This window comes from Aulonocara stuartgranti (assembly GCF_965226115.1).
Source record: "Aulonocara stuartgranti genome assembly, chromosome: 12".
Lineage (NCBI taxonomy): Eukaryota > Metazoa > Chordata > Actinopteri > Cichliformes > Cichlidae > Aulonocara > Aulonocara stuartgranti.
The window spans coordinates 23,570,430-23,594,566 of NC_138948.1; the positions used below are offsets into that span (position 1 = coordinate 23,570,430).

A 24,137-nucleotide genomic window follows, 5' to 3' on the forward strand; every position below is an offset into this window, starting at 1 on the left:
GGTAGATGACGGTTTCCAAGAAGTTGCCTGAATGTGGAGTATGTCTTTGTAGATTTACACTCACTGACTCTTTAGGGAGTATAGTTCGCACATTAGATTCAAATGTGACTGAATAGCTTGCATAGCTCAACCGTTACTGTGGATATTTGCTGCCTCATATTTTCACACACTCATTCTTCACTCAGTGCAGATACAAGCAGATCTCCCGAAGGTGTGGGATGAGTTTGTGAAATTCCTGCAGGGAGTTACATAATGACACAAATCCTTCCTTGTGAGAGTGTGACCTCTGGGACCCCATAGTGAAAGACCCGCTCACTGGTAGCAAGCTGTCTCTTAGTGTTAAGTTATGAGACGTAAAAATGAAATCAGAACATGCAAATACAATTCATGTGGTACATTATTTATTGACAAAGTTACACAATCTACATTCTCTATCTTTGCCTAGGTCTCTACAGAAAAACAAAACAAAACAAAATATACATTCAGAAACAAGAGCGTTTAAAAAATTAATTTAGTAAAACATTTATTCGTATTTGTGAACACTAGTACAGTAAAAATCCCATACAGTATCAAACATCTATATGAAAACCATCTATTCAAAAACTGTTTTAGTGCAAAGGATTTTACAATATAAAAATACTGTCTTGTAATCTTTATTTGTGATATGAAAAATAGAGGGACGTGGGATCTGTGTGAGGTGTGAAGGTTAGAGGTGTGTGTCGGCGATGGGGATACGCCGAAGCTCAACTATCTGGGAGTTGGTTACGCTCCCTCCGTCGTGGCTTCCTGGTATGGACTCGTTATCGCTGACATTAAGGCCGGTCCCTAAAAAGAAACAAAAAAACATTGCATTTTTATCAAAAATATGATACGTTGTATTTTTTTATACATTCTATTCTGCAGTATATTCACGTGCATTTTTCTTCTTATAGCACTTAGTAAGTTGGACCACCTAATACCCACTATAATCGGTCCTTATAGAGCAAATGATCTATTTTGCTCTATTATGAAATCATCCCTGCATGTCATGAACTCTGGGATATCAAGTCTGATCAGTCATGGTAATGAGACGTGAAGGGAACAAGCTAACATGCTTGGACTGGAGGCAGGTAGAGAAACAAAATAATTCATTATATGTTAATGGGTAAACCACGTTGGTAAAACATAATCAAAAATATGTTAAACACATGCTTTTTAAAAATGCAAAACTGGACTTGTTTTTTATAAACGCTTGGGCTGCTACAGATTTTATCTGAATAAAAACATCATCAGACTTGTTCTTTTGTGCTTTGGTGACTTCTGGATGCTTTCAGCTTGACATACTTGAGAAGAGTTGGATAATGAGCGCCAACGTTGCTGGATTTGCACTGAAACTCACCCAGCGATGATTGCAAAATAAGATCCTTCAAACCTCCATCCTATGCCGTGTTAATGATCAGCTCTAAGTTGTACAAAACAGCACCGGGCGCAGGTGCCGAGATAAGAGCGTGCACCTCGATATGTGCTTAATGGTTCACGATCAAACAAAGTGCGAAGACCCAGATTACTGCAATACTTGCTGACCCCTGTCAGCTGGAACCCTATTATGTAATTATAATAGGAAAATTATCTTTACTGCTGACTGAGTGCTTGAGATTAGGCCAGGTTATAAGTTCAGCACGGCTGGTACGAGCAAAGAGAAGGTCAGGGGAAGTATGAAATGAAAGAGTGTCCTTTGTGACTGGTGGAGCAAAAAATGATAATTTAATGACAGAGTTGAGATGTAAACAGATAACATCAGCGCAGTATCGAGTTTCACGAAAACATCTTTTAACAGAAGTTTCAGATTTACGCTTCATTTTGCACACAGCAAAGATCAACTACAGGAACTTTTATTTACCTTTATTTTCTTGAGGCCATGCCAAAGATCTGGATAGAGCCAAACACTTTGACTTAATTAAACCTTGCAAACTTCCCTCCTTACCACGCTGAATAATATGAGAGATTACTTCATAGCGCTGAGTTTGCTGTGGGGACCAATAAATTCCCTGGCATGTCTCTTGCATCCCGGAGGTTATTCAAAGTCAAACATCACAACAAATCAGGACAGCAGGTACTCTTCGAGAAACAGAGAGAGTGAAATGGAGAGTGACAGAGACACAGTGGCTCTGCTTCACCCTGTCACCACACAAACAATAAGAGGATAAGAACCTCTCTCTCTGTCTAAGTTTTTAACTTTCACATAAATGCATCTATCAACATGCCTGCTGTTAATTTGACTCTCCACAGCTACAAGTTTTGCTTTTAAGGGGTTTCTTCAGTATAGTGGAGCCTGGTGTGGTTTTCGAGACTGAAAAGTCAGGTATTGTATGACCCAAACAGAACAAGCTTTCTCACAAAGTCAGATAAAGCTGCAGGACTGTAGCTTGCAATGCCGTGAAAGCTGCCAAAAGCCTGGCTTGTTGAAGAACTGTTAATGATTACTGTACTTCCTCTGAAAACTATTTCTCTTTCCCTGAACCCCAAGAGATTACCTGTGAAATTCAGTGTGACCTGCCACAGTCCCATTAACTTTGGAGTCTTATCAGGTTGGTCTATCTCGACTATGTATTTCTTATCCCTTCCAGAGTAATCGCAATTTTAGAGGACCAGCCACTTATTCTTTCCATGACGTGACACCAAAGCTGTGAGAGATATTCTTGCTGCTGCAATAGTTAGCTGCTCATCAAGAGTCCTCGTTATAGGTTGGGAATAACAATGACTGACGATGAGCTGAAACAGTAGGTTTTTTACCCGTTAAATGGGTAACATTAACCTAGTTTGCTGACATATTGGCATCCCATTTTGTAATGTCTTTTATATTACTGAGATTTAACACTAGCGGCTGACTGCATGATGTACAGGTAAGACTTACAAAAGCATCTAATACAATATTAACTATACAAATACTCTTTTGTATGTTTCAGGCACGACTTTCAGACTGTCTGCAGTGGATGACCTTGATTTCAGACGTGTGGAAACGGCTCATTCGGACACTGTGAAGCAAAGTCTCAATGATTTGAATAGTGTCTGTGTGTTTACATGAGCTGGTTGTGTATTGATGAGCAGGCTAGGCCCTCGGTTCATTAAACATGGATGGCAATAGAGGAAAAATGACAGCTGAGAGACTTAAGGTCAACAAATGAATGACAAAGCAGAAGTGATACTGCTGGATTAATGGATGCATTAGGCACTGTTAGATGCTTTATGTATGTACAGGGTATAATAATCACAAACACATGCACACACATATATACACACAGACACTCAAACTGTGGCATTTAATCACAGGCTGATTTTTATCATCTCTCGTTCTCTGTTATCGTTCAATCTAAATTTTAGGAAGTCATAACATCTTTTTCTGCTTTTAGGCTACGGTCACACTCAGGGAAAGAAATGATTGGCTACTGTTGCACAACCAAAATTACAGCGACTGTGTGCAATCAACTTCTGATCTCTATGCTTTTGAAATGGTTGCTTCAAAGATGTGGACCAGGTCTGAGTATGCTTGCAGTCAGACGCCATCTCCAAACTGACTTTGATGCATCAAGATGGTGATAAAACAGGGATATAATGGCAATAAGGTGGAGTCAGACTGCTATCAGTTTTAGACTAAACTGGGTCAAACTGGGTCAATCTGTTTTTGAAAAAAACAAACAAACATCAGAACATCAGAAATGCAATGCTGAACCGGGCCCAGAGCTGGACTTAGGCAGAATCTACGCATCAGGTGTGACTCTGTCAGCCACAGACTGGACCAAATGTAAACAGATGGTAATTTATAATTTATAAACTTATAAACACATAGATGTAAGCAACTGCAGGTTGGGGGTGCTGCATGCTTGGCCTCTGGCAAACCAGTTGCTAGAGCTACCTGCAAGCACTCCCGGACATCAAAAAACTGGATCCAATCACTTCCCAGCCATTAATTTTATCCTGGTCACACAGAGGCTGTTGTCCTGTTTTTACTGTCTGACTGAGACCTACCACACAACTGGTGAAATTGGATTTATTTCTCAAGCATACTGTGTTTGTCCTTTTATGTCAAAATATTTAGTGCAGCAAAAACACCCAAAGGAATATTCAGTATCAAATTGTGTTTCTGACACTTGCTTCCTGTGTAATCTGTTGAAAGGTATGTAGTATAGTTCTCCTCACCTGTTTTTAAGGCAAATATGAGGTCGTCAAACTCCTGTGAATCCTCATCTGCAGTGACCAGGTTGGTGTTGATGAAGCCTCCCTCGGTGGTGTACGTCTCCATCACAGGACTGGGCTTAAACACACTGCTGGGCTGAATGCTAGGCCGCAGTGACGTTCGCTCCCAGTCTGCTGAAACCTGATAGATAAATGTGTATTTAAATAGACAAGCCAAAAAAATCACCAAATATAACATAGAGTCCAAATAAGTCGGGATGCTGTGAAAATGCAAATAAAAACAGAAAGAAATAATTAGAAATTCTCAGAAATGGATATTTTATTCTTACTAAACATATTAAATGTTTAAACTGAGAAACTGTACAATTGGGTGATTTTTGAACACACACATAAAAACAACAACCTAACTGAGGAGACCAGTAGCTGGACCTTTGAGAGAGGAGTGTTGTCCCACTCTTGCTGCTGGATCTATTTTGTCAGTTTTCCTTTTATTGGTGAAAGGTTTGGACTGCAGGCAGGCAAGTTCAGCACCTGCACTCTTCTACTATGAAGCCACGTTGTAATACAGTGCACACACTAATACAGTGTACTACAATGCAGTTTAGCATTGTCTTGGTGAAATAGGGCTAACGTGAACATCTGGATGGAAGCATTAAAACCTGTATATACCTTTCAGCATTGTTGGTGCTTTTCTAGATACAAATGCCAAATCCATAGGCAATGCTGCATCCCAATACCATCAGAGAAGCAGAGTTTCCAGTGGGTGTTGACAAAAAGCCGGATGGTTCCTCTCCTCTTTAGTCTGGAGGATGCAGTGTCCGTGTTTTCCCAAAAGAATTTCCATTCGTCCGACCATTTGTTTTCCATGTTGCCTCAGTCCATTTTAAATGAGTTTTAGCCCAGACAAGAGGACACCATTTCTAGATCATGCTCACATATTCTTCTTTATGATAGAGTTTTAACCTGCATTTGTGAATGGCACAGTGAACTGTGTTCACAGAAAATGATTAGTGGAACCGTTCCTGAGCCCAGGGCAGGGATTGCAGGGATTTCCATGACAGAATAAAACCTTTTTTTTTAATGAAGTGTTGCCCGAGGGCCCAAAAATCACAGGAATCCAGTATTGATTTTTGGCCTTTTCTCTCATGGACAGAAATTCCTCCAGATTGATGATGAGACATCAACATCTTTTTCAGCAATTACCTGCAATACCTTAACCCTCTCGAGGCAGGCGTTGCAAATTTTCAAAAGTTAAAAACTAACAACCTGATTACCCCACATACATATTTTATTAGCTTTTTTTACTCAGAAGTACCACTGCAGGACTTGGTTGTGCATTAGCAACTAAAACTTAATTTGAGCCTGAGAGGGTTAAACAGCTTTTTTTTTGCAGATTGGTGAACATCTGCCCGTCTTTAATTCTGAGAAACTCTGCCTCTCTAAGATGCTCCTTTTATACCCAGTCATTTCACAGACCTGTGGTCAGTTAACCTTATTAGCTGCAAATTGTTCCTCCAGGTGTTTCTGTTTAGTACCACTTACATTTCCAGGTTTTTGTAGCGCCTATCTCATCTTTGAAGATATATTCCTGCAATCAAAGTCAAGTCGAGCTAATATTATGCCTAAAATGATACATTTTCTCAGTTTTCTAAGTTTGATATGGTTTCCGTAGTGTTTTGTGAATAAAATATGGGTTTATGAAAGTTTATGAGCTGTAAAAAAAAACATGAATCTTTAATGTAACAAACACACAAAAAAAAACCAAAACCAGGATAAACTGAGGTCAAACATATACTCGCATATGCAAACAGTAATCATGACTGTGATGAATTTGGGTTGTGTAGAGTGCATGGTGTCAAAGCACCCCAAAGAATTAAAGTCATCCCACAGGGTCAGAGTGGGTGCAAGGGGTGAAAGTGAGGTCAGTGTAGAGTTTCTTACTGAATCATACTAACGGCTATACAAATGGCATCTTGTCTGTGTATATAGAGGGTTTTTTCAAGATGAATGTCCGTGCATTAACACAACAAATCACAGAAGTTACTAGAAAGAACAAAAGAAATGCAAAAGAGAGGAACCAGAAGATATCTCTTTTATTTTGACCTCAAGAACCAGATTATTCCATTATCTCATCGTGTTTTCTGTTGTATTAATTCATTATGAATGTCTCATCTGTTCATGGACATGCATAAACGTGGGTACGTGTTGTACAAGCTTCTCAGGCTTGCTGTTACCAGTACAGAGTGTACGGGTGAGGTGAATTAAGCACCACCAGGCACTTCAAATCTGTCACATCCACTTTGGAGGGCTGTAGTGATTAGATGAGGCCAATATGCTAGTCACCACCTGCAATATGTGTTCTTATACTTGTTACCTACTTTTTTTCCTTTTCTAATTTCCTTTCAAGCGGTCCATTTCTCTCAGACACACACACACAAAATCCAGAATCTACCCCTAGTGCTGCTTTTCTCAGGGGTCTCTAACTGCACCTTTCTTTCTTGGGCTGTAACCAAATCTTTAAGAGGCGAGAGTGTGCTCTCATGAATAAAACAAGATTACCGGATTCCTACGTGTGGAGAGAGAGATCGAGAGAGAGAAAGGGAGGGTGGATTTCCCAGGGGAAAAGAAGCCCCCCCCCACAACACCGGCCCGCCACCCTTGTTTTTTTTTTCTCTGTCCTTCCTTCACACCAGCTCAGTCCTTATAGGGTATTCTCCAGAGTACGACTGGCAGAATTAGTGTAGCAGTGTGTTTGCGTAAAGCATGTTTTCTGTGCTTGCAAGCAATGCGCAAGTCTAACAGAAGGGTCACAAAACCACAAAACAAGTTGATGGGGCTGTTAGCAGGAGAATCAGTCTGAAAAATCTAAGTGAATCAGTATGAATGTGCTAGAAATGTAAACTAGACAACGGCGAACGTGCAAACGAGCCGTGGGAAACAGAGTTAAAGAAGAATAAGCAGAAATAAGTTTAGTCTTAAAAACTAAATTTCACCGTAGTTTGACACAGAAGTTCCTCAAAACAAATGATTACTCTATCATGTAATCCATGGTTGTCACTATGGTTTCTTCTCGTCATCACCACATCTGCCATTCAAATGCAAGATTTCTACACATTTCTAACAAACTCAACCACAAACTGTAATGGATGTGTGGTCAGAATGGGAGTTAAAGTCATCATCAGACCTCAACAGTCTGGATGGGGAACAAAATCTTTTCTTTTCATGCCTGAAATGAGGATTTCTTAATCAGTAAGTCAAATACAAATGTGAAAAGTCCAGGCATCAAAGATTAGGCAACACATGCACGATAACTGCTGTAAATCTGTGTAACCAACTATTCCCATATGTCAGCCTTTGATTGCATAAGCGTGTCAATGTGATGACAATGTAAGCTCTGTATGTGTACCTCTTCCATGGCACTGATGAGATTTTGAGTTGATTTGCTGATGTCGCCTCCCACAGGGGTGGGTCCCATTCCCTGGTACATAGAATCCGGCCTATCCTGTCCACTCATCTCAACTGTGTAACTTGCTTTAGTTGGCCAACACAGCTGGTTGTGCATGATGAAGTACACAGCAAACACATACAAGCCCTGTAGAGAAAGCAGTGGGGAGAAAAATTCAACATTAGGAATAAGTTATGGCTCTGCTCTTCAGTATGATTAATCTGAAATCTGTAATACTGCCGGCTCAATCAATCTGCAGTGGCAGGCTTGGAGGGTAAAAGAACCAAACGATCCAAAAAAGTGCGTCACAAATTCATTAGACCACCTATCATAAAAGCAAAAAGACATAAATATTTTAGAAATCTGTCAAAAGATAAAAAATTATATAGCTATTCCTTAAACCCATTTTCTAAGAACACTTACAACATACTCATCAAACAAACCTAATTTTCTATTCAAGAATTCAAGTAAATAACTGTACTTTTGGAGCTTAATTAAAAATAATAATGTGCTTTACTATTCTTTTCCATCTGTTTTGTAAAATAATAAAATTATGAATGAATAATAAAATTAAATAGATTTTAGCATAAAAATATTGTTTGGATTAAAGAGCTTGCACATAACTAGTGGATTAACCATTACCAGAACTGTTGATTTAGATCAGCTGTGGCTTAAACCTCACACTCAGTGGTAGTCTAATAGATTTGTTAAGCTCTGTACATATTACATAAACATATGTGATATTAAATAATACTATACTCATTATTATTTTTGTGCAGCGTGTTGCTGTTGCATTCCGAATTAAACTTCTTTCACTTCTTTCAGCATGATTACTGAAGCATTACTTCACCACTGGGGCAGTGACATCATTGGCATACTGGTATTTCTGCCTCCTCCACTTCTTCATCATTACCATTATCTGCTTGGTCAACAGCACCAGGATGCGAATTACCCCAAAACACCAGGGCGTCAAATACCATGAATCCAGCCCATATTTCACAACACCCATCATCGGGCGATGATGGCAGCCACAGACAGAGACGGAACACACAAGAGCGCAAACCACAAGCGTGTGTGAATACAGGCCAACACGGACCTATTAAAGACGTTTACACATGGGGAGAGAAAGTAAGTTTTTGGACAACACGGAAGAAAATAATGAATATAGTAATAAAATATGTTTAGGCAAAACCTGACGGACTGATTGTTTCATTGATAAAACCAAATGTAAACACTTTGCTTTTTTGTGAAAATAAATATCAATCTGTCAGTGTGTGTGTGTGTGTGTGTGTGTGTGTGTGTGTGTGTGTGTGCGCAACTCCCCAACTTATTCAAATCCTTAAATCAAACTTTGTGACATAAGGTTCGTGTCTGTAATTAAGCTTCAACTTTCCTGGCAGAGCAATCAACGTTACTCATCTCGAGTTTATTGACAGAACGGGATTATAAGCAGCCTGGATGGCCACAGTAAACATTAATAGGAAGAGAGCAGGAACAGTAAATCAGAACTGTGTGTTTATGGGGGCACTATAAAACTGGAATATCCAGATTATGAGAAGGAAAGAAAGCCTGTTTATAAGCTCACTGGAGACCTTGCAGGTTAAAAACAGTGCAGTATACTCCGCTGTTTTCTGACACAGTGACTTAAACAGATTGGTGAATCGTACACTGTGTTCCCATAAATTAGTGTGCCTTGTAGGTAATTGTGCATGAATTGCAAAATGAGAGCTTTAAACCATGTCCTTTAGTAAATGGAACACTTCATGGCTAGGAGCTATGTTCAGGGATATGTAAAGTCATAATGATGTTATGACCTTATATTTGGATATATATATTTGGATTTTCTGCGTATAGCTTGAAGAAGGTAATTAGTCTTCCTTTGTGTGTTCGCATGTAACATGGAACAGAAAGCAGCCAGGTGTGTATTCATATATGGGTGTGTATGTCTTTATCCATGAGCATTTCTCCATTACAACAGCACCGTGGGTGATTAGCACAGATCATTAGCAAGCTGTGTGGCCTGAGGAACAGGCTTAACAGCCATAGGTAAGTTATGTAAGTGTTCCCTGATCGCTGAGTCCATGTCTTTGGAGATCGAAGGCAAAGTCCAAAAGAGGACACTAAGGACGGGATGGTGTTGAGGGATGTGAAACGGACCGTGAGAAGGAGCATTTGATTGTGTTGGATACAACCCTGTTTAAAATCATTTGGGGTGCTGAGCAAAATGTACATATGAAAGCAATGATTTGCATGATTGAAATCATAATGATCCTGACATTTAAAGAAGACAAAGACAACATGGACAACAACTCTTTAAATTGAAATATTTTCCCATTCTTAGGTGGAGGATTTAAGCTGCTCAACAGTTTGGTGCTCTCTTCACTGCAGTGTTGTTTCATAATGTGCCAGCTTTTTTTCAATAGGTAACAGACCTGGACTGCAGGCAGGCTATTTTACAAAAGGGCCACGCTGTTGTAATACAAATGTAGTTTGGTGGTGTCTTGTTGAAAGAAAACAGTTGCTGGATGGTAGCAGACATTAAGAGTTCCTTCAGATACTGGTAACTTATTCATGCTAGGTGCACTAACACCCTCATGCTGGCTTTTGAAATGTGTGCTGATAACAAAGTTGATGGTCCCTTTGTGTTCATCCTGGAGGAAGTGCAGGCATTCACAAAAAGAATCTCACATTACTGCCATTTGTGCCATTTTTGGCTTTCTCCTTTGTGTACAGAGATACACAAAGGATCTTACATTTCAGAGATGACAAAATCCTCAAATTCTTTTTAATTTCATATTTAGTTCTCAATTTTTCAAATGATTTGCAGGGTTTATTTAAGCTGCTTCTCTTTTATGGTCTGTTTCCTAACATTTTCAAAACATGTCGCCCGCATCAACCTTAAAATGAATCAAATCAAAAACAATAAAATCTCATAGTTTGACATGTTGCCTTTGTGCTACTTTAAATTAATTATGGTGTTTAAATAATTTGCAAAGTTTTGAGTACAATTTTACACAGCATTCTGTTCTGTGGGTTTTTAAGTAGGGCGTTTAAAAGTGACAACAGCAACGAGCTAAAGAAATGTACTGCTTGTCAGGGGTAAGACAAAGGGCAAGATGATAAAATTAGAAAACTGAGATAATTAAAAAATAGCTCTCGAGTTTTCTGACTTCTTTCAAAGTGATTAAATATACTAAACTGCATCAACTGCAAAAAGTGCTGTGTCTGCAGATTTTTCTGTGCTTTCTGCGCTAAAAGAAAAAGAGCTGTTTGACCGAAACCCTAAATACTTCCAGGCTTCACACGGCTAATTGCCTACCGCCTTCTTTTCCATAAAAATATACACATATCCTGTGTCCTATTTTTAGCCAGTGCCAAGGCTGAATGTGCAAGTGGGGGTTGAATTGAATTGTAATGAAGCATGGTCCTGCTTCACAGCTGTGAGGCTTCTGACAGCACGGATACAGTGACGTAGTGTTTATCGGTACATCGAACGTGCAGTAGGAGATAATGAGGGGTTGCGCTGTTGTGATTTGATTATTGTCTTCTATTTCAGCATGATGTGACTGACAGCTGTATTATGTAAAAGGATGGATCAAAGGCTTGTAGAGAGAAAAGAAAACCCTGTGGCCTGTTGGCTAAAAAGTCACATTTTCCACAGTATAACTGCAAACATGTGATGTGTTTCACAGCTTGATTTTAACAGATACCCGGCTGGCAACAAGAGGTTGTTTTTACAGCACCTAACCAAAGAGCAATGTGGGCTCTGCAACAGACACTTGTGCACAGCTGCAGCTGTTTAATGGTGTTCAGTAATCAGCAGTTAACATCAACAACACCAATGAGGTAAATATGGAAAATTCTCTTAATGGAAAATTCGCGGCATGAAGGAAACAAAAAAACAAAAAAAACAAGTGTACTTGATTTTGCAGCAGAGATGCACAGCCTAACAAATTCCAAGCTCACGGCATTGAAAACCTATGGGAAGGATAAGATGTTCAAAAATGCACTGGAATAATAATACTGGGAGAATAAGGCAGTCCTGTAGCACCGTGTCCTGAAAAATATCTCAGTTTAATTTCTTTAGTTAACCTAAAAATATTCCATATGGGTTTGAGTTCACAAAATCATGAAACAAAAGTAAGATTACTCTAGTTACCAAGTCATATCTGTTAAGAAATGTGACAATCATCATATTTTGTTAAATCTTGCTGTTCGAGTGTTCATGACAGAGAGTAAGTATCACAGTTGCTTTCTTTAAACTTTACTTTCTTTTTTCGATTTAGTCCCTAATGGAAGTTCTGCAGTGACACAAAATGATCAATGAGTCCTCTCACAGCAACGCTTTTCCTCCATCACCGCTAAACAAATTAAATGTGCTTTAAAAAAAAACACATAACCCAAATCTTGCATACAAATAAATATGATAGCAGCCATGCTTCGTACATGGTTACAGCATCCTGACCTTTCTTTAGTGGTGCTTTGTAGAAAGTGGGTCAGATGAGTTTGTTTATGGCTAATCAATATCCTTGGACACAATGTACCTTTGGGACCCTTACCCGTTCCACTTTGATAAATCCCTACTTCTGGTACTTTTGGTGCAGACCCCAGAGGCTGCTGTTTTAGCTGGAACTTTGTATGAGGCACGGCTGAAAATCAATTGCAGCAGTTCTTTTTTTCCAGATGATACAAAGTTTGATAGAACTTGTCCTATCTGAAGTTAAAGTTAAGCTACATTTAAGTTGCTGAAATACAAATAGGGTAGCAAGAAGCTCTTTTTAGCTGTTACTGTACGTCGCCACCAAAAAGCCCAAAAGTCCTCATTTAGAGAGCAAAAGTGTTATCAAACTACTAGTCATCTGCCAATTAACGTAAAGAGGAGATTTTTATGTACTATTGTGTGGGCGGATGTATGTTTGTGTGACAGCAGTGCTAAGAACTTTGATAACTCAGGGGCCTAATGAGGGGGCCCAAGAACAAATCAAAGTATTTAGAGAGGAAACAAAGGCTATTAGTCTGAAATGTTTCTAAGTGAGAGGATTTTTACCCAGGTTAAAAGAAACACAAGCAGAACTGAGGAAATGTATTTAAAAACTTTGCATGTAAATTAACAATCACAAGTTCATTTTAAATAAAATCAAACTAGCTATGTGATGTCACAGGGATGGACAAAGTATTGCTGGTCATGAAGAAGTGTCGAGTGCGACAATGACCATTGCTGCTGACATCACTTCACTTCAGTCACTGGACTAACAGGAGATGTTTACTTATGTTAAGCGCTGTTGTCTTTAGCATGTAGATGCTACATATCAACATTGGTTGTCACAGACCTCTTGTGGCACATGTTACAGGCACATGGTGGTCTACCCGATCACTGCAAACATTTAGGGACTAGATAAGACAGAAAACAATCAATTGTGCAAAACTAAGCACAACTGATCCAGAAAGCTTCGTGGGCATCTTCTTAAAAAAACACATTATGCATTAAACACTTCTACAAAACTAAACCTTTGCGCCACAAAATGTATGATTTAGTAGGTTAAGTAAAATTGACAGAAGACAATTTAAAGACAAGTAATAAAGCTACTGATATGAATGAGCCACAGCTAAATCCTTAGTAACCAGAAGACAAAAGTTTTTAAAAAAATGTCTCAGTTACATGAGTAAGCATGTGTTTCCCTCACTAAGGACATAACTGAAGGCAGAAAAATCCACAAAAACTTGCACAATGTGTTCCAGAGTTCACGATGATAATGTTGCACAGGTTTTATATTTGATCATTAATGACCGTCCTCATTTTGTCCAGTTTCTTTTGAACAGGTGGAAATTGGTTATAGGGACTATATTTTTATTAAGCCTCTAGATTGAAGCCCAGCATCTACACTTCCCATCCTTATTTCTTTTTTTGGAATCTGTAGTGGCGTGATGCAGAGGCATGCTTGTGAAAATGATCTCACTGTGCAAATATTTAAATATGTACTGGACTGCATTTAGTGGTAGAGTAATCTATCTTGCATTTGAAATATCTTTACTTAGCTACACTGACATCTGAAATACAGAACTGAGAGAAACAGAGGGAGTAAATAAACTATAAAAAGATGCAAACAAAGGGACCAAGAAAAGACAAAAATAAAGTGGAGAGATGGACAAACATAGCAGTGAGAGGCGTTGGTGAGACATGACACAGTGATAACCCTGCCTCTCTCTCTCCACACCTGAGGCACTTCTTACTCTGCCTGTCAGATACATCAAAGCTGGCCTTCAAAGTGAATGGACTTCCCTTCATCATACCTCTCCACCCCCCAACACACACACACACACACACACACACACACACACACACACACACACTCATGACATGACACCGACTCTGCAGCGTTCTCAAATTTTCAGCTACAGCAACATTTAGTTCAGAGAGTAGCTGAAAATTTGAGATTAGATAGGTAAAAACAATATCTTTCATAAGAAAAATCAAACCTGGAGAAAGAGTACACACATCGAGCTTGAAGATATAAAAAGAAGTGCTTTAACTTTATAACTTTTAACTGTACTCCAATTACAACAAGAAGAAAACATATGCACAAACAGGAAACAAACAAACAAACAAACAGAAAAGGAAATGATCTCACCAGCAGGCAGTTAAAGATGACGTAGAGGATGAGCATCCACAGGTACCTGTAGCCCATATGGAGTCCTGCCCACAACCAAACTAGGGAGACGAGCATAAACAGGTAGAGGACCAGCGGCACCTCTGGAGCACAAGATAACAACAGGAACAGAATGAAAACAATATCAGCACTGTTGTTCAAATATATATAAGCCAATACAATACATTATACATTACAGCTGAACTCAGATTCTAGATACTATTTTATCTGTATGACATTCATGCACTTATTAATTTGAACATATTTGAACAAATGCATATTGCAGAATAACTACCGTACATTACATAGTAATTGATGGAGAATTAATATAGCTGCTGGTGTGTTATCATTTCTATTTAGATTCTCTAGTTTCTTGATATTAAACTATATATGCTGTGGTGTAATACTCATTCTTCCAAAGCAAGGTCTGGTAAAAGAGGAGGAAGGGGATCTAATTCAGGAGCTGTCTAATGAACCACATTTTACAACCCTAATACAACACTGATGCAGCGTTTCTGCTCCAACAGTTCTCTGACTTCCTGTGGTTTGCATGTGGATTTACGTGGACTCAGATTAGAGACTCAAGCAACAGTGAGGAGACATATAAGGGAGGGTAAAAAGCCACACACTCATACTTGAGTATGAGCACGCATGCACACATGCTATCAGAGCTGTACTCTCTATCCAGAGCTTCATCCATTCAGCATTTGGGATGCCACTAAATCATTTAGCTGCCTAAGATGGGCTGAAAATGATCTAAGAGACAGTGTGCACAATTCTTTTCTTTGTGCAAACAGGCAGCTGGTGTGTCAACATCTTCACATCAGATGTACTTTATATTTTAAGGGTGCAAAATAGATTGTCAAAATGGAGAAACATACGAATACTTGTCCTCATGCAGAGGTCAAACATCACACATTTACATTTACACATTTACCAAAGGGGGAACCTATGGCTTTTTATTTATTTTATTTTAAACTGAACCAAACAAAAAACAACCCCCAAGTTCTGAGAGTAACACTTTGACAAACCTTGTAACAACTGTGCATTGACACAAAGTGTACTGATCTCACCAATACGACTAAAAAGTGCATAGTTTAAAAGGTCTTCTTAGCATTTACTGCTTTTAGACCATAGCAGCTAGTCAACCTGCAGCCCACTGACAGGAATACATCCTGTCACCTCAGACTTCAGGATGTGACAATTCAAGAAAAAACCCCACTGAAGTAGGGACAGACTTAAGATAATTAAGTAAGTATCCAGTGGTCCTTACAAAGCAGAGAACATTTTACAAAGGGAGTGCACTTCATTATTACTTGCACAAATAATTCTCTTAACCTGCTTGTTCTTGCTGTACAAAAATGGGAGGATATCTGTTAGCCTGCTAACCAACACAAGTGCAATGCACTAGTCAAATTTGGACACTGTCAAAAGAATATTCAAAACACATCCACATTACCAGCACCACACCCATCCTCCCTGCTAAGTATGTTGCAAATGTGGGATCTCAAATAAAAACACTAGGAGTGCTACCACCATGAAATTAAGAGTATTGCACCATAGTGATGAGTTTTGCTTTGTTCAGACAAATACTAGCCTGACTCCTATTAATACTTAGCTAATATGCTGAGATAAACATCTTGAAATAATTGTAGGGAGAAGAATAGAAAAGTAAAAAAGCTAAAACAGTGGAGGGATTAAAGCAGGGTGTGACAAGTGAGTACTGAGAAACTTAAGCCTGTAGTCAAATCATCAGATGCTTGCAGTTGGCAACCAATACCGATTTACAGATATACAGATATATACAGATTTTTAGCTAAAATATGGCTTTAACACATAAAGTGCAGGGTTATTCAGTGAAGTCAAAGTCAGATTTATTCATATAGCACATTTAAAAAACAACTGTTGACCAAAGTGCTGTACATTTAAAATAATCAAAGGAGATAAAAACATAGGAAGACATGACAAAATTTAAGAAAAGAAGCATAAAATGAGAAGATTTGAGTCAGAAAAAAGACAAATAAAAGTAGTACAAACTCATTCTGATTTAAAAGCAAAGGAATAAAAGTGGGTTAACAAGAAAAAAGGGGGTTTTAAACTGTCTAATGTTGGGGAGGTCCTGATGTGAGGGGGCAGTTTGTTCCACAGTTTAGGAGCAGTCACAGCAAAGGCCCGATCACCTCTGTGCTTCAATCTGGACTTTGGGACAGCTAGGAGCATTTGATCCGCAGACCTCAATGATCTTGCAGGAGTGTACCAGTTCAAAAGATCAGAAAGGTATGAGGGTGCTAACCTGTGCAATGGCTTAAAAACGAATAATGAAATCTTAAAATCAATTTGAAAACTGACTGGAAGCCAGTGTAAGGATGCTAGTATGGGAGATATGTGGTCTTGCTTGCTCTGCCAGTTAGTAACCGTGCAGCAGTCGGCTAACTGATGACAGACTGACGCCTGAGTAAACACTCAGGTATCAACAAAAATCGAGGCGAGATGAAATGAAGGCACGGCTAGCTCTCTCAAAGTCTCTGAAACAGAAGAATGGCTTCACTTTTGCAAGCAGCCGGAGATGAAAGAAACTGGTTTTGATTACAGTACTGATCTGTTTATGAAACATTAGATTAATAACTAACTCCACATTGCATTATCAAAGAATGTAAAAGACATTTTTATTAGGCTCACGATACCTGTGATGCTGTGTATGTGTGTGTGTGTCTTGAAGTGAAAAGTGCAGGGTCACAGAAGATAAACATAATAAATTTTACAGCTACATGAGGCGTAAAAGCTGTTTTTACGATGATTTGAAGGGAACATCAGATTCAAAATTACACTGTTGAGTCACTCTCCTTACAGTCTGCATGAAAGGTGTTATGTAGGACAGAGTGTACAGTTCTCTTCACAAGTAGGATGGAAACACAGGACACGGGCCCAGGTTTGCACAAAAACCCCTCACTTAGGTGCCACATCCACCACACTGTCATTTCCACCCTGCTCTAACTTCTGCTCCTTATCACATAGTATTTTTATTTATTTAGCTCTATCATACTTTTTTAGTGCTTTCTTCGCTGTTGGCCTTGGTCACGGCCTCTGATGCATTATTATTTCACACTTCATCTCGGTTTGCCTTATGTGGACAAACTGTCTACAAACACGTGTAGGTTAAATAAAAACAACTTTTTTCTATCTTCCATCTATCAATTTCTATCGTCTATCTTTCCCATTTCTTTCTTTCTCTCTCTCTCTGGCTTTAGTGTGTCTTGCACATCTGTCTCCATCTCCTCCCTCCCTGGTTAGACTTTTTCCAACCATGTAAGCACATTCCTGTCTGTGGACGGGCCAGAGCTCCCACAGTAAGAACAGGTTCCCAGAGCCGAGTTGAGACGAACTGCAAAATGCTGACTGACTGTTTGGCTTTGTACCACTAAGTAGAAGCAAAGAGCCTGTGTGGCTGTGCATGTGTGTGTTCATATTATGCATAAGCAGACATGAATTCATATGCAATCCTCTGCAAAAGCTTTGTGTTTCAGAGAAGCTCAATGATGTCATGGCTATCTTTCTTTCTGTACAACAAACACACGCTGCTTTCCTCCACAGGCAAGCAGACAGGCTCAAGTTCAAATTTGACCAGTGCAGCGTTCTTGGTGTGAGAAGACAAACTGAGAAGTGAGCATGCACAGAAGGAAAACAACCAGAAAGAAACTCGAGATTGTGCTAACATTAAGGTCACAGAGAAGTCACCAGCTGTAATAACAACAAGCAGGAGTAAGCATGTGTTGAGTGCATCTAGTTACAGCTAGGAGTAATGACCAAAGGAAAAAAAATAATACTAAAAACAAGATGATAAAAACAATCAGCTGTTAAAGTACAATGTCCAAATAAGGATGTGCATTTCAAGGCCATTACTAATAAAGATATGACAAATATAAGCATGCGCTTAGCATACAAATAAAGCAGCAACACTCAAACACACAAAGTAAATAAAACAATATTAAGTAATTAAACATTATCCATCATTTATTTGTGTTTCCATACTGCTGACCAATCAATGCTAAAAGTGGAGCCGGGGAACATTAAGTGCCATAAAACTGCAACAATAATAGTTATTCATTCAACTTAAAGTCTGGTCACTTGCGCAACACAAGAACATAAAGTCTTTCTAACACAAGATAAGGGTTCACTGTTGTGCTTCTGATATGCACTGTTGTACCTTTTGTTCGTTTATTATTATTCGCTGCCCTGCATTGGCAGAACTCCAGACTTTCTCAAATCTGTTGATGGGGAGGAACATAAATGAAAGCCCACCAACGCACTTCCTTGATTTCACTGACGTCAGAAGTTCTGCTAAATTTCACACAGTCCTGTGAATTTTACATGTGCGGTTCTCATAATCTTGCATGCACGCGCGCAGGCATGCAGGCACAAACACACAGACAGACACAGATTACTTGTTAGCTTATCTCATCGGTTGTTGCTTCACTAAGGAATTTGAAAACATGCACATGGCGTTCATTGTCAAAATAGCATCAGCAGTCCAGCAGGTTCTGCACGAATCTCAGCTGGCTGGGAAAGTCAAGGTTGAGTTTACTCTAAGTGCTTAATATGAATAGTTATTATTTGGATTACTGCAGAAGCACACACAGAGCCTGCAAGCAGTGGACAAATAATAGGGATAATTATTGACTGTCATGATTGTCATGCTGCTGCATAGTGCAGGGTTCAGTTCCTGTTGTTTTAAGTCAACTCATACAACCTTTAAGTAATTCCGGGAAATGAGCAGAAGGGTAGCCTGTGTTTACAGCAATAAATATATTCTCCCATAATTGTTTTATTCTTCTTTGGACTTTAGACATATTGAGACACTGACAACAGCAGAGTACACTGCAAACACTGGAGTATACAATGTGCACTAAAGTGTGTTTGTGGGCATGTTATGTTTATATGTGCATGTAGATATGTACAATTGTGTATGTATGTACAGTATAGGTCAAAAGTTTAGGCTATTGTGAATCATCACACATTACAGTATCATATTTCAAACATAAATGTTTGTCCAATTTACTCTATTTTCTTTCGCTTTCCTCACAAAAAACTGCTCATGTGAAGTACAAATCCTACAGGCTGGCCCTTTGCCTCAGCCTGGTTTGTGAATGAGAAAGTGCTGTTCCTTTTTGAATAATGCACACATACCTGCAACTCAGTAAAGCATCTACACTGCCTCAACACTCCTGCACAGTTTGCGGGCAAGCTGCTTGCCAACAAAAGAACTGGCACTAATTCAGGCTTGGCTTTGTCACCGGAGAGCCTTGACTGAGCAAAACAAGCTAAAGCCTGCTGATTCCCACTGATGGCCATTGATTGCAGCCCCGATGATCAGCAAGTAAAGTGGTTTGGCTGAATCTTCATGTGTGGCCAAAGGGACTAACTGCACTGTATAAACAGAGCTGATTTGTACGGGTCATAAATCCATGATGGATGTGTGTGTGTGTGCAAACAAGAATTCTGAATAATCTACAAGTTGGAAATGTACAAGTTTGCACACCTACTACTACATTGTACTGATGGGTGTTTTTGTGTGTGCTAGATAACTGAAAGTTCGCACTTTCTGCAAAAACCCTAAATCTGTTTTTGTCTCCAGCAAACAGCAAACTGGAAAATAGGGGATGAAAGCTTCTGCCCAAAATAAGGGTATGTTGTTTGTAGCTTCGTTCCAGAGGGACATCCTAGTGGTGTTTGTACATGTCCACGAAAGAAAGAAATTGGGTGTGACTGAGTGTAAATGCAGATGTAACTCTCATGATCTCTTTGTGGTAACAGCAAGTGGTAAAATAATAAAATCTCTGCTTATGCATACATTAATATATTTGTGTGTGTTTGTGTGTGTAGTCACATATTTGGTTTTTACCTGTGCTGTTAGTCCGTCCACGGTAAATGTCATCGTAGGCCTTCCACTGCTCAGTAACTTGGTAGATGTGGATGAATACAACCACCACAGCAACAAGACAGATGAGAGGCACCAGCACTGCCGTGCACAGAGCTACATAGATGTTTGGGATAAAGCACCTAGAAGATAAGGAAAATAAGATGAAAGACACACTTACAAAACTTACAATAAGCCATCTTGCAACTAGGAAAAAATCTCCAGTTGTCTGATGATTGCACTGAATTATTTTTATATTCTGCAAACAACTTCAAGTAGTTGCAGCAACAAGCGGGTTCCCCAGAGGTTGAACATGCAACATTCTCAACCTATGAGCTGCTTCTTTTGACTGCAAGGTGACTGCACGGGTTATCTGGTGGGAGGCAACTTATCTCCAAACTGTCAGGGTCCAAATCACACCAACTGCAATTACTCTCAGACAGAGTAGTGAAGGCTTGCAAATAACTGCTGTCTAATTTATAAAAGCAGACAGATTGGCGACATGTTGCAATTAACTTCTCTGCAACACATCTCTTTGGAGTGGGGGACTTAACATAGCTGGTTACCATCTGGTTGTATTGTAGTTATAGTCCTGTATAAGAGCGAAATGTTTGTCGTTTAGCAGTTAAATCATCATTTTGCAGCAACTATGTCACTATTTGTTATTTCTGTTTCTGTTGTGAGGTTCTGACTAGACTCTGAATATAAGCAGCTAATAAATATTTCTGTTTAATCTGAAATTTTCACACGGCTGCAATAATTTTGGCTGCTATTTCCAAACAGTGATCCTTTGTGTCACCATAGCATAAAGAACACATCTATCTCACAGATAACGTCTGGAAAAACTGAAAATATTAAACTGCTCTATATTTAATTTAATTTAATCATAACGCAACTCTTCTTTATACTTTGTGACACATCGGACACAACCACCGATAAATCCATCGGCAATTATAAGAATATATATCCATAGGGGTCACGTGATTTCCACTGTTCATCCTTTTTAACAGGTAAAGAAGAACTTTCTTTGGAGAATTATTAATACAAATTTTTTTAAAAATGTCAGTAAGAAGTTGGTACTGTCAGTATTATACAGTCTATCTCTATGCTGTTTTCCCGGTGAACCTCTTGAACTACCGTCTCAGGATCTTTCAGGCATGTTTATCTTTATTAAAGAAAACTGCGGTTTTCCTCTGGGAAAATCAACATCCTTGATATTTGTTGCCAAACAACTAGAACAACACTGATGTGACCACAACCTTTTCACAAAACACATTCACGCTCTGGTTCGGTGGGAGCATCAAATCAGACAGGACTTCCGCATGTTTGAGTGATTGCAGAAAAATAATTGGATCCGTTGTAGTCACAACATAAGATGAGCTATGCCAAATAAAGCGCTGGATCACCATGTCACAAAAAGACAGCCGGGCCCCTAGTCTAAATACAGTGGAAAATGGACAGCTGTACTGTTGGGGCCTTGCTAGGGGGATGACCTCTAACTATAGTGAAAGTCTCACAAGGATGGGAAATCCCAGGGATTCCTGAATTGAATGAAAAAAAAACATTACCCAGGGGTCTAACGCACCCATTTCTTAGCTTGAGAGAAAGAAAGTTAATCATGCCTTTTATGGAGGGTTTTCATCCAAAGGCTGCTGGGATTTTCTTTTAAATGTATACCACAGTAAGATCCTATGTTACCACTCTATGATAACATTTTTACTTAAATCATGTGATCACAAGACCCCATGTTTGGAAGATGCAACTTGACACTACAAAAGGGTCAAAATATTCATGAGTGTAATCAGTCTCAAACTAGACTCATTCAAAACAAAATTTAATGCTGCTGAAATGTTTATGACCACTTTTGCTGAGCAGTTGTCCATGGGTGGTGAGAGAGGATTCAATGTTAAAGTTGGCTTTTTGTTTTCTTCCTTTTAAAGATGTACAACATATGATCCACAATAAAGATTAAAAAGGCAGAAACCACAGGGACATTACAGTCACTCACTGCCTCATAATGTGATAACCATCAGAAGAGAGAAATCCTTAATATGCTCAATGCACATAGCTGGGGTTAAGTACAAACTGGTCTATATGAAAGACAATGTCCCAGCACAACAGTGATGGTAGAGGCATGGAAATGGTAACTTTACACCGTTCTGCACTTATTTATCCATAAATCTCCATATCTCTCTACTACAGCGTGAGTATAGTAGTGGAAAGCAAAAAGACAGAGTAAAAAAATGTGCTCCCATAAGCAATTAAGTCTAAAGGATACAAAGTCTATTGACACAAGGTGTGAGCTTAACACTTTTGTATGCAAGCAAGGCGAAACTGAAACGAGTGGTGAGAAAACAAGAGACTAGCTGTTAACACTGAAGAGGAGAGAGCGAAGGAGAGAAACAGAGCGAGAGAAGGAAAAGAAGTGAAAAGCTGCCTTATGTCCTCAAAGAGGAAGGTGTGCTCCTGGGAAACTGAATACTCCTCTATGTTCTTAAATCTCTCCTGTATGCGCTCACTGTTTCACACTCCCATCCACAGGAAACACCCACAGATACTTGATCCCAAGGATAACAGGCACACCTTAGACCATTGACTTATTATAGATGTGGTTTAGGAGTTTCAGCTTCATACTTCTTTGACTATTATTGAACATTTGTTCACAAATGAAAGACATGGAAGACGGATGCACATAAAGACACGGGCAACTCACCTGTGTTGGGACCTTTGTACGTGTTTTTTGTACACAGTGATTTCTTCTATTGTTTCTGTGCTTTAGGTAATTTAAGGGAAACAGCTATATAAGGCTCTGTATGGCGCGATTTCTCAAAGACTCCACCTCCGAGACTGAAGTTTTTCAGTGTGGGGAGAGGCATGCAAACAAACATGAGACGTTCATTCATTCAGTCATTTGATTGGGCAGGCTCACTGGCTCTGTTTGCTCTACCTAGTCTGAAGTGGAATTTCCCTAAGCTTAAAAAAGAAACTGAAATCACTGTAAACGACTCATACCAGTTTAACAAATACTCTCCTAAGTGTACTTACGATTCACTGGATACATGCCATCAGTTCAAAAAGACCACTTGTGTGTGTATTTACATGTGTTGCTAACTCACACGTCGCCTTGCACCAGTCCATATACTTCATGTATTTTCCATCCAAAGCCACCAAGTAACACGATGACCAGGACGATGATGACCAAAGCAGGAAGTCCCCACCCCAGGAGGAAGTAGAGCAGGTATCGGCGTTCTGTGTGCTCATCATTCATCACGAGCACTTGCCAGAAGTTCACCGCCTGAGAAAACAGTTTGAGAAAACAACTTATTCACGGGGATATAAAAATAAAAAAGTAACTTTTACAGACTATGAAATATATCTTAAACTTATCGCAGCACAATAAATAAAAGGGGGAGAAAAGGCTCGACATCTTCCCCTTTGATGATTTTTAAACCTTCCTCGGTTGTGTGCACATTTGGTCTTTATAGTCAGTAAAACACAAAAACACACAAGTATATCCATCTGCATATCATACCCAAAAATATCTATGTTTGCTTAGTTATCTAGAAGGCTTTTATAGTCTCATCTATCTGCTTTACTAAGCCATCCACTGTTGCATAACTGGCTTATGTGAACACCTGTTGACAGCAAGCAGACGATGTCTTATCCTCATGTGAAGCACACTAACACTTCATTTTCTCTTTCACATTTCGCTCATATATGGTGCGTTACGAGCTGTTTTACAAGCTTTAAGCCATCTAACATACATAAAAAACAAAAGTCTATAAAGTATTACATTTGAACATGAAAAAAAGGAAATGCTATTAAAATTTATGCAACAGGTCAACAGCTGTAATGAATAACAGCTGATAATGTCTATCTGTTTGCAAGCACTTGAGCAGCACATTTGCAAAGAGGAAGATGTGATGCAACTAATGACACAAGGTCAAATGATGTTGAC

At 39.1% G+C, this 24,137-nt stretch overlaps 1 protein-coding gene across 3 annotated transcripts in view; it reads right to left on the reverse strand.

The window, feature by feature from the left end:
* Positions 1-384: 384 nt before the first annotated feature.
* Positions 385-24,137, reverse strand: part of adgrv1 (adhesion G protein-coupled receptor V1) — a 129,627-nt gene continuing 105,874 nt past the window's right edge. For all 3 annotated transcript variants that reach the window (XM_082553996.1, XM_082553997.1, XM_082553995.1), the window contains 6 exons: positions 23,296-23,474; positions 20,165-20,322; positions 14,248-14,369; positions 7,580-7,765; positions 4,177-4,354; positions 385-825 (listed from right to left, as the gene is read on the reverse strand). In XM_082553996.1, the coding sequence (XP_082410122.1) occupies positions 707-825; positions 4,177-4,354; positions 7,580-7,765; positions 14,248-14,369; positions 20,165-20,322; positions 23,296-23,474 (942 nt within the window). In that variant the 3' untranslated portion in view covers positions 385-706. The remainder of the gene's footprint in view (positions 826-4,176; positions 4,355-7,579; positions 7,766-14,247; positions 14,370-20,164; positions 20,323-23,295; positions 23,475-24,137) is intronic.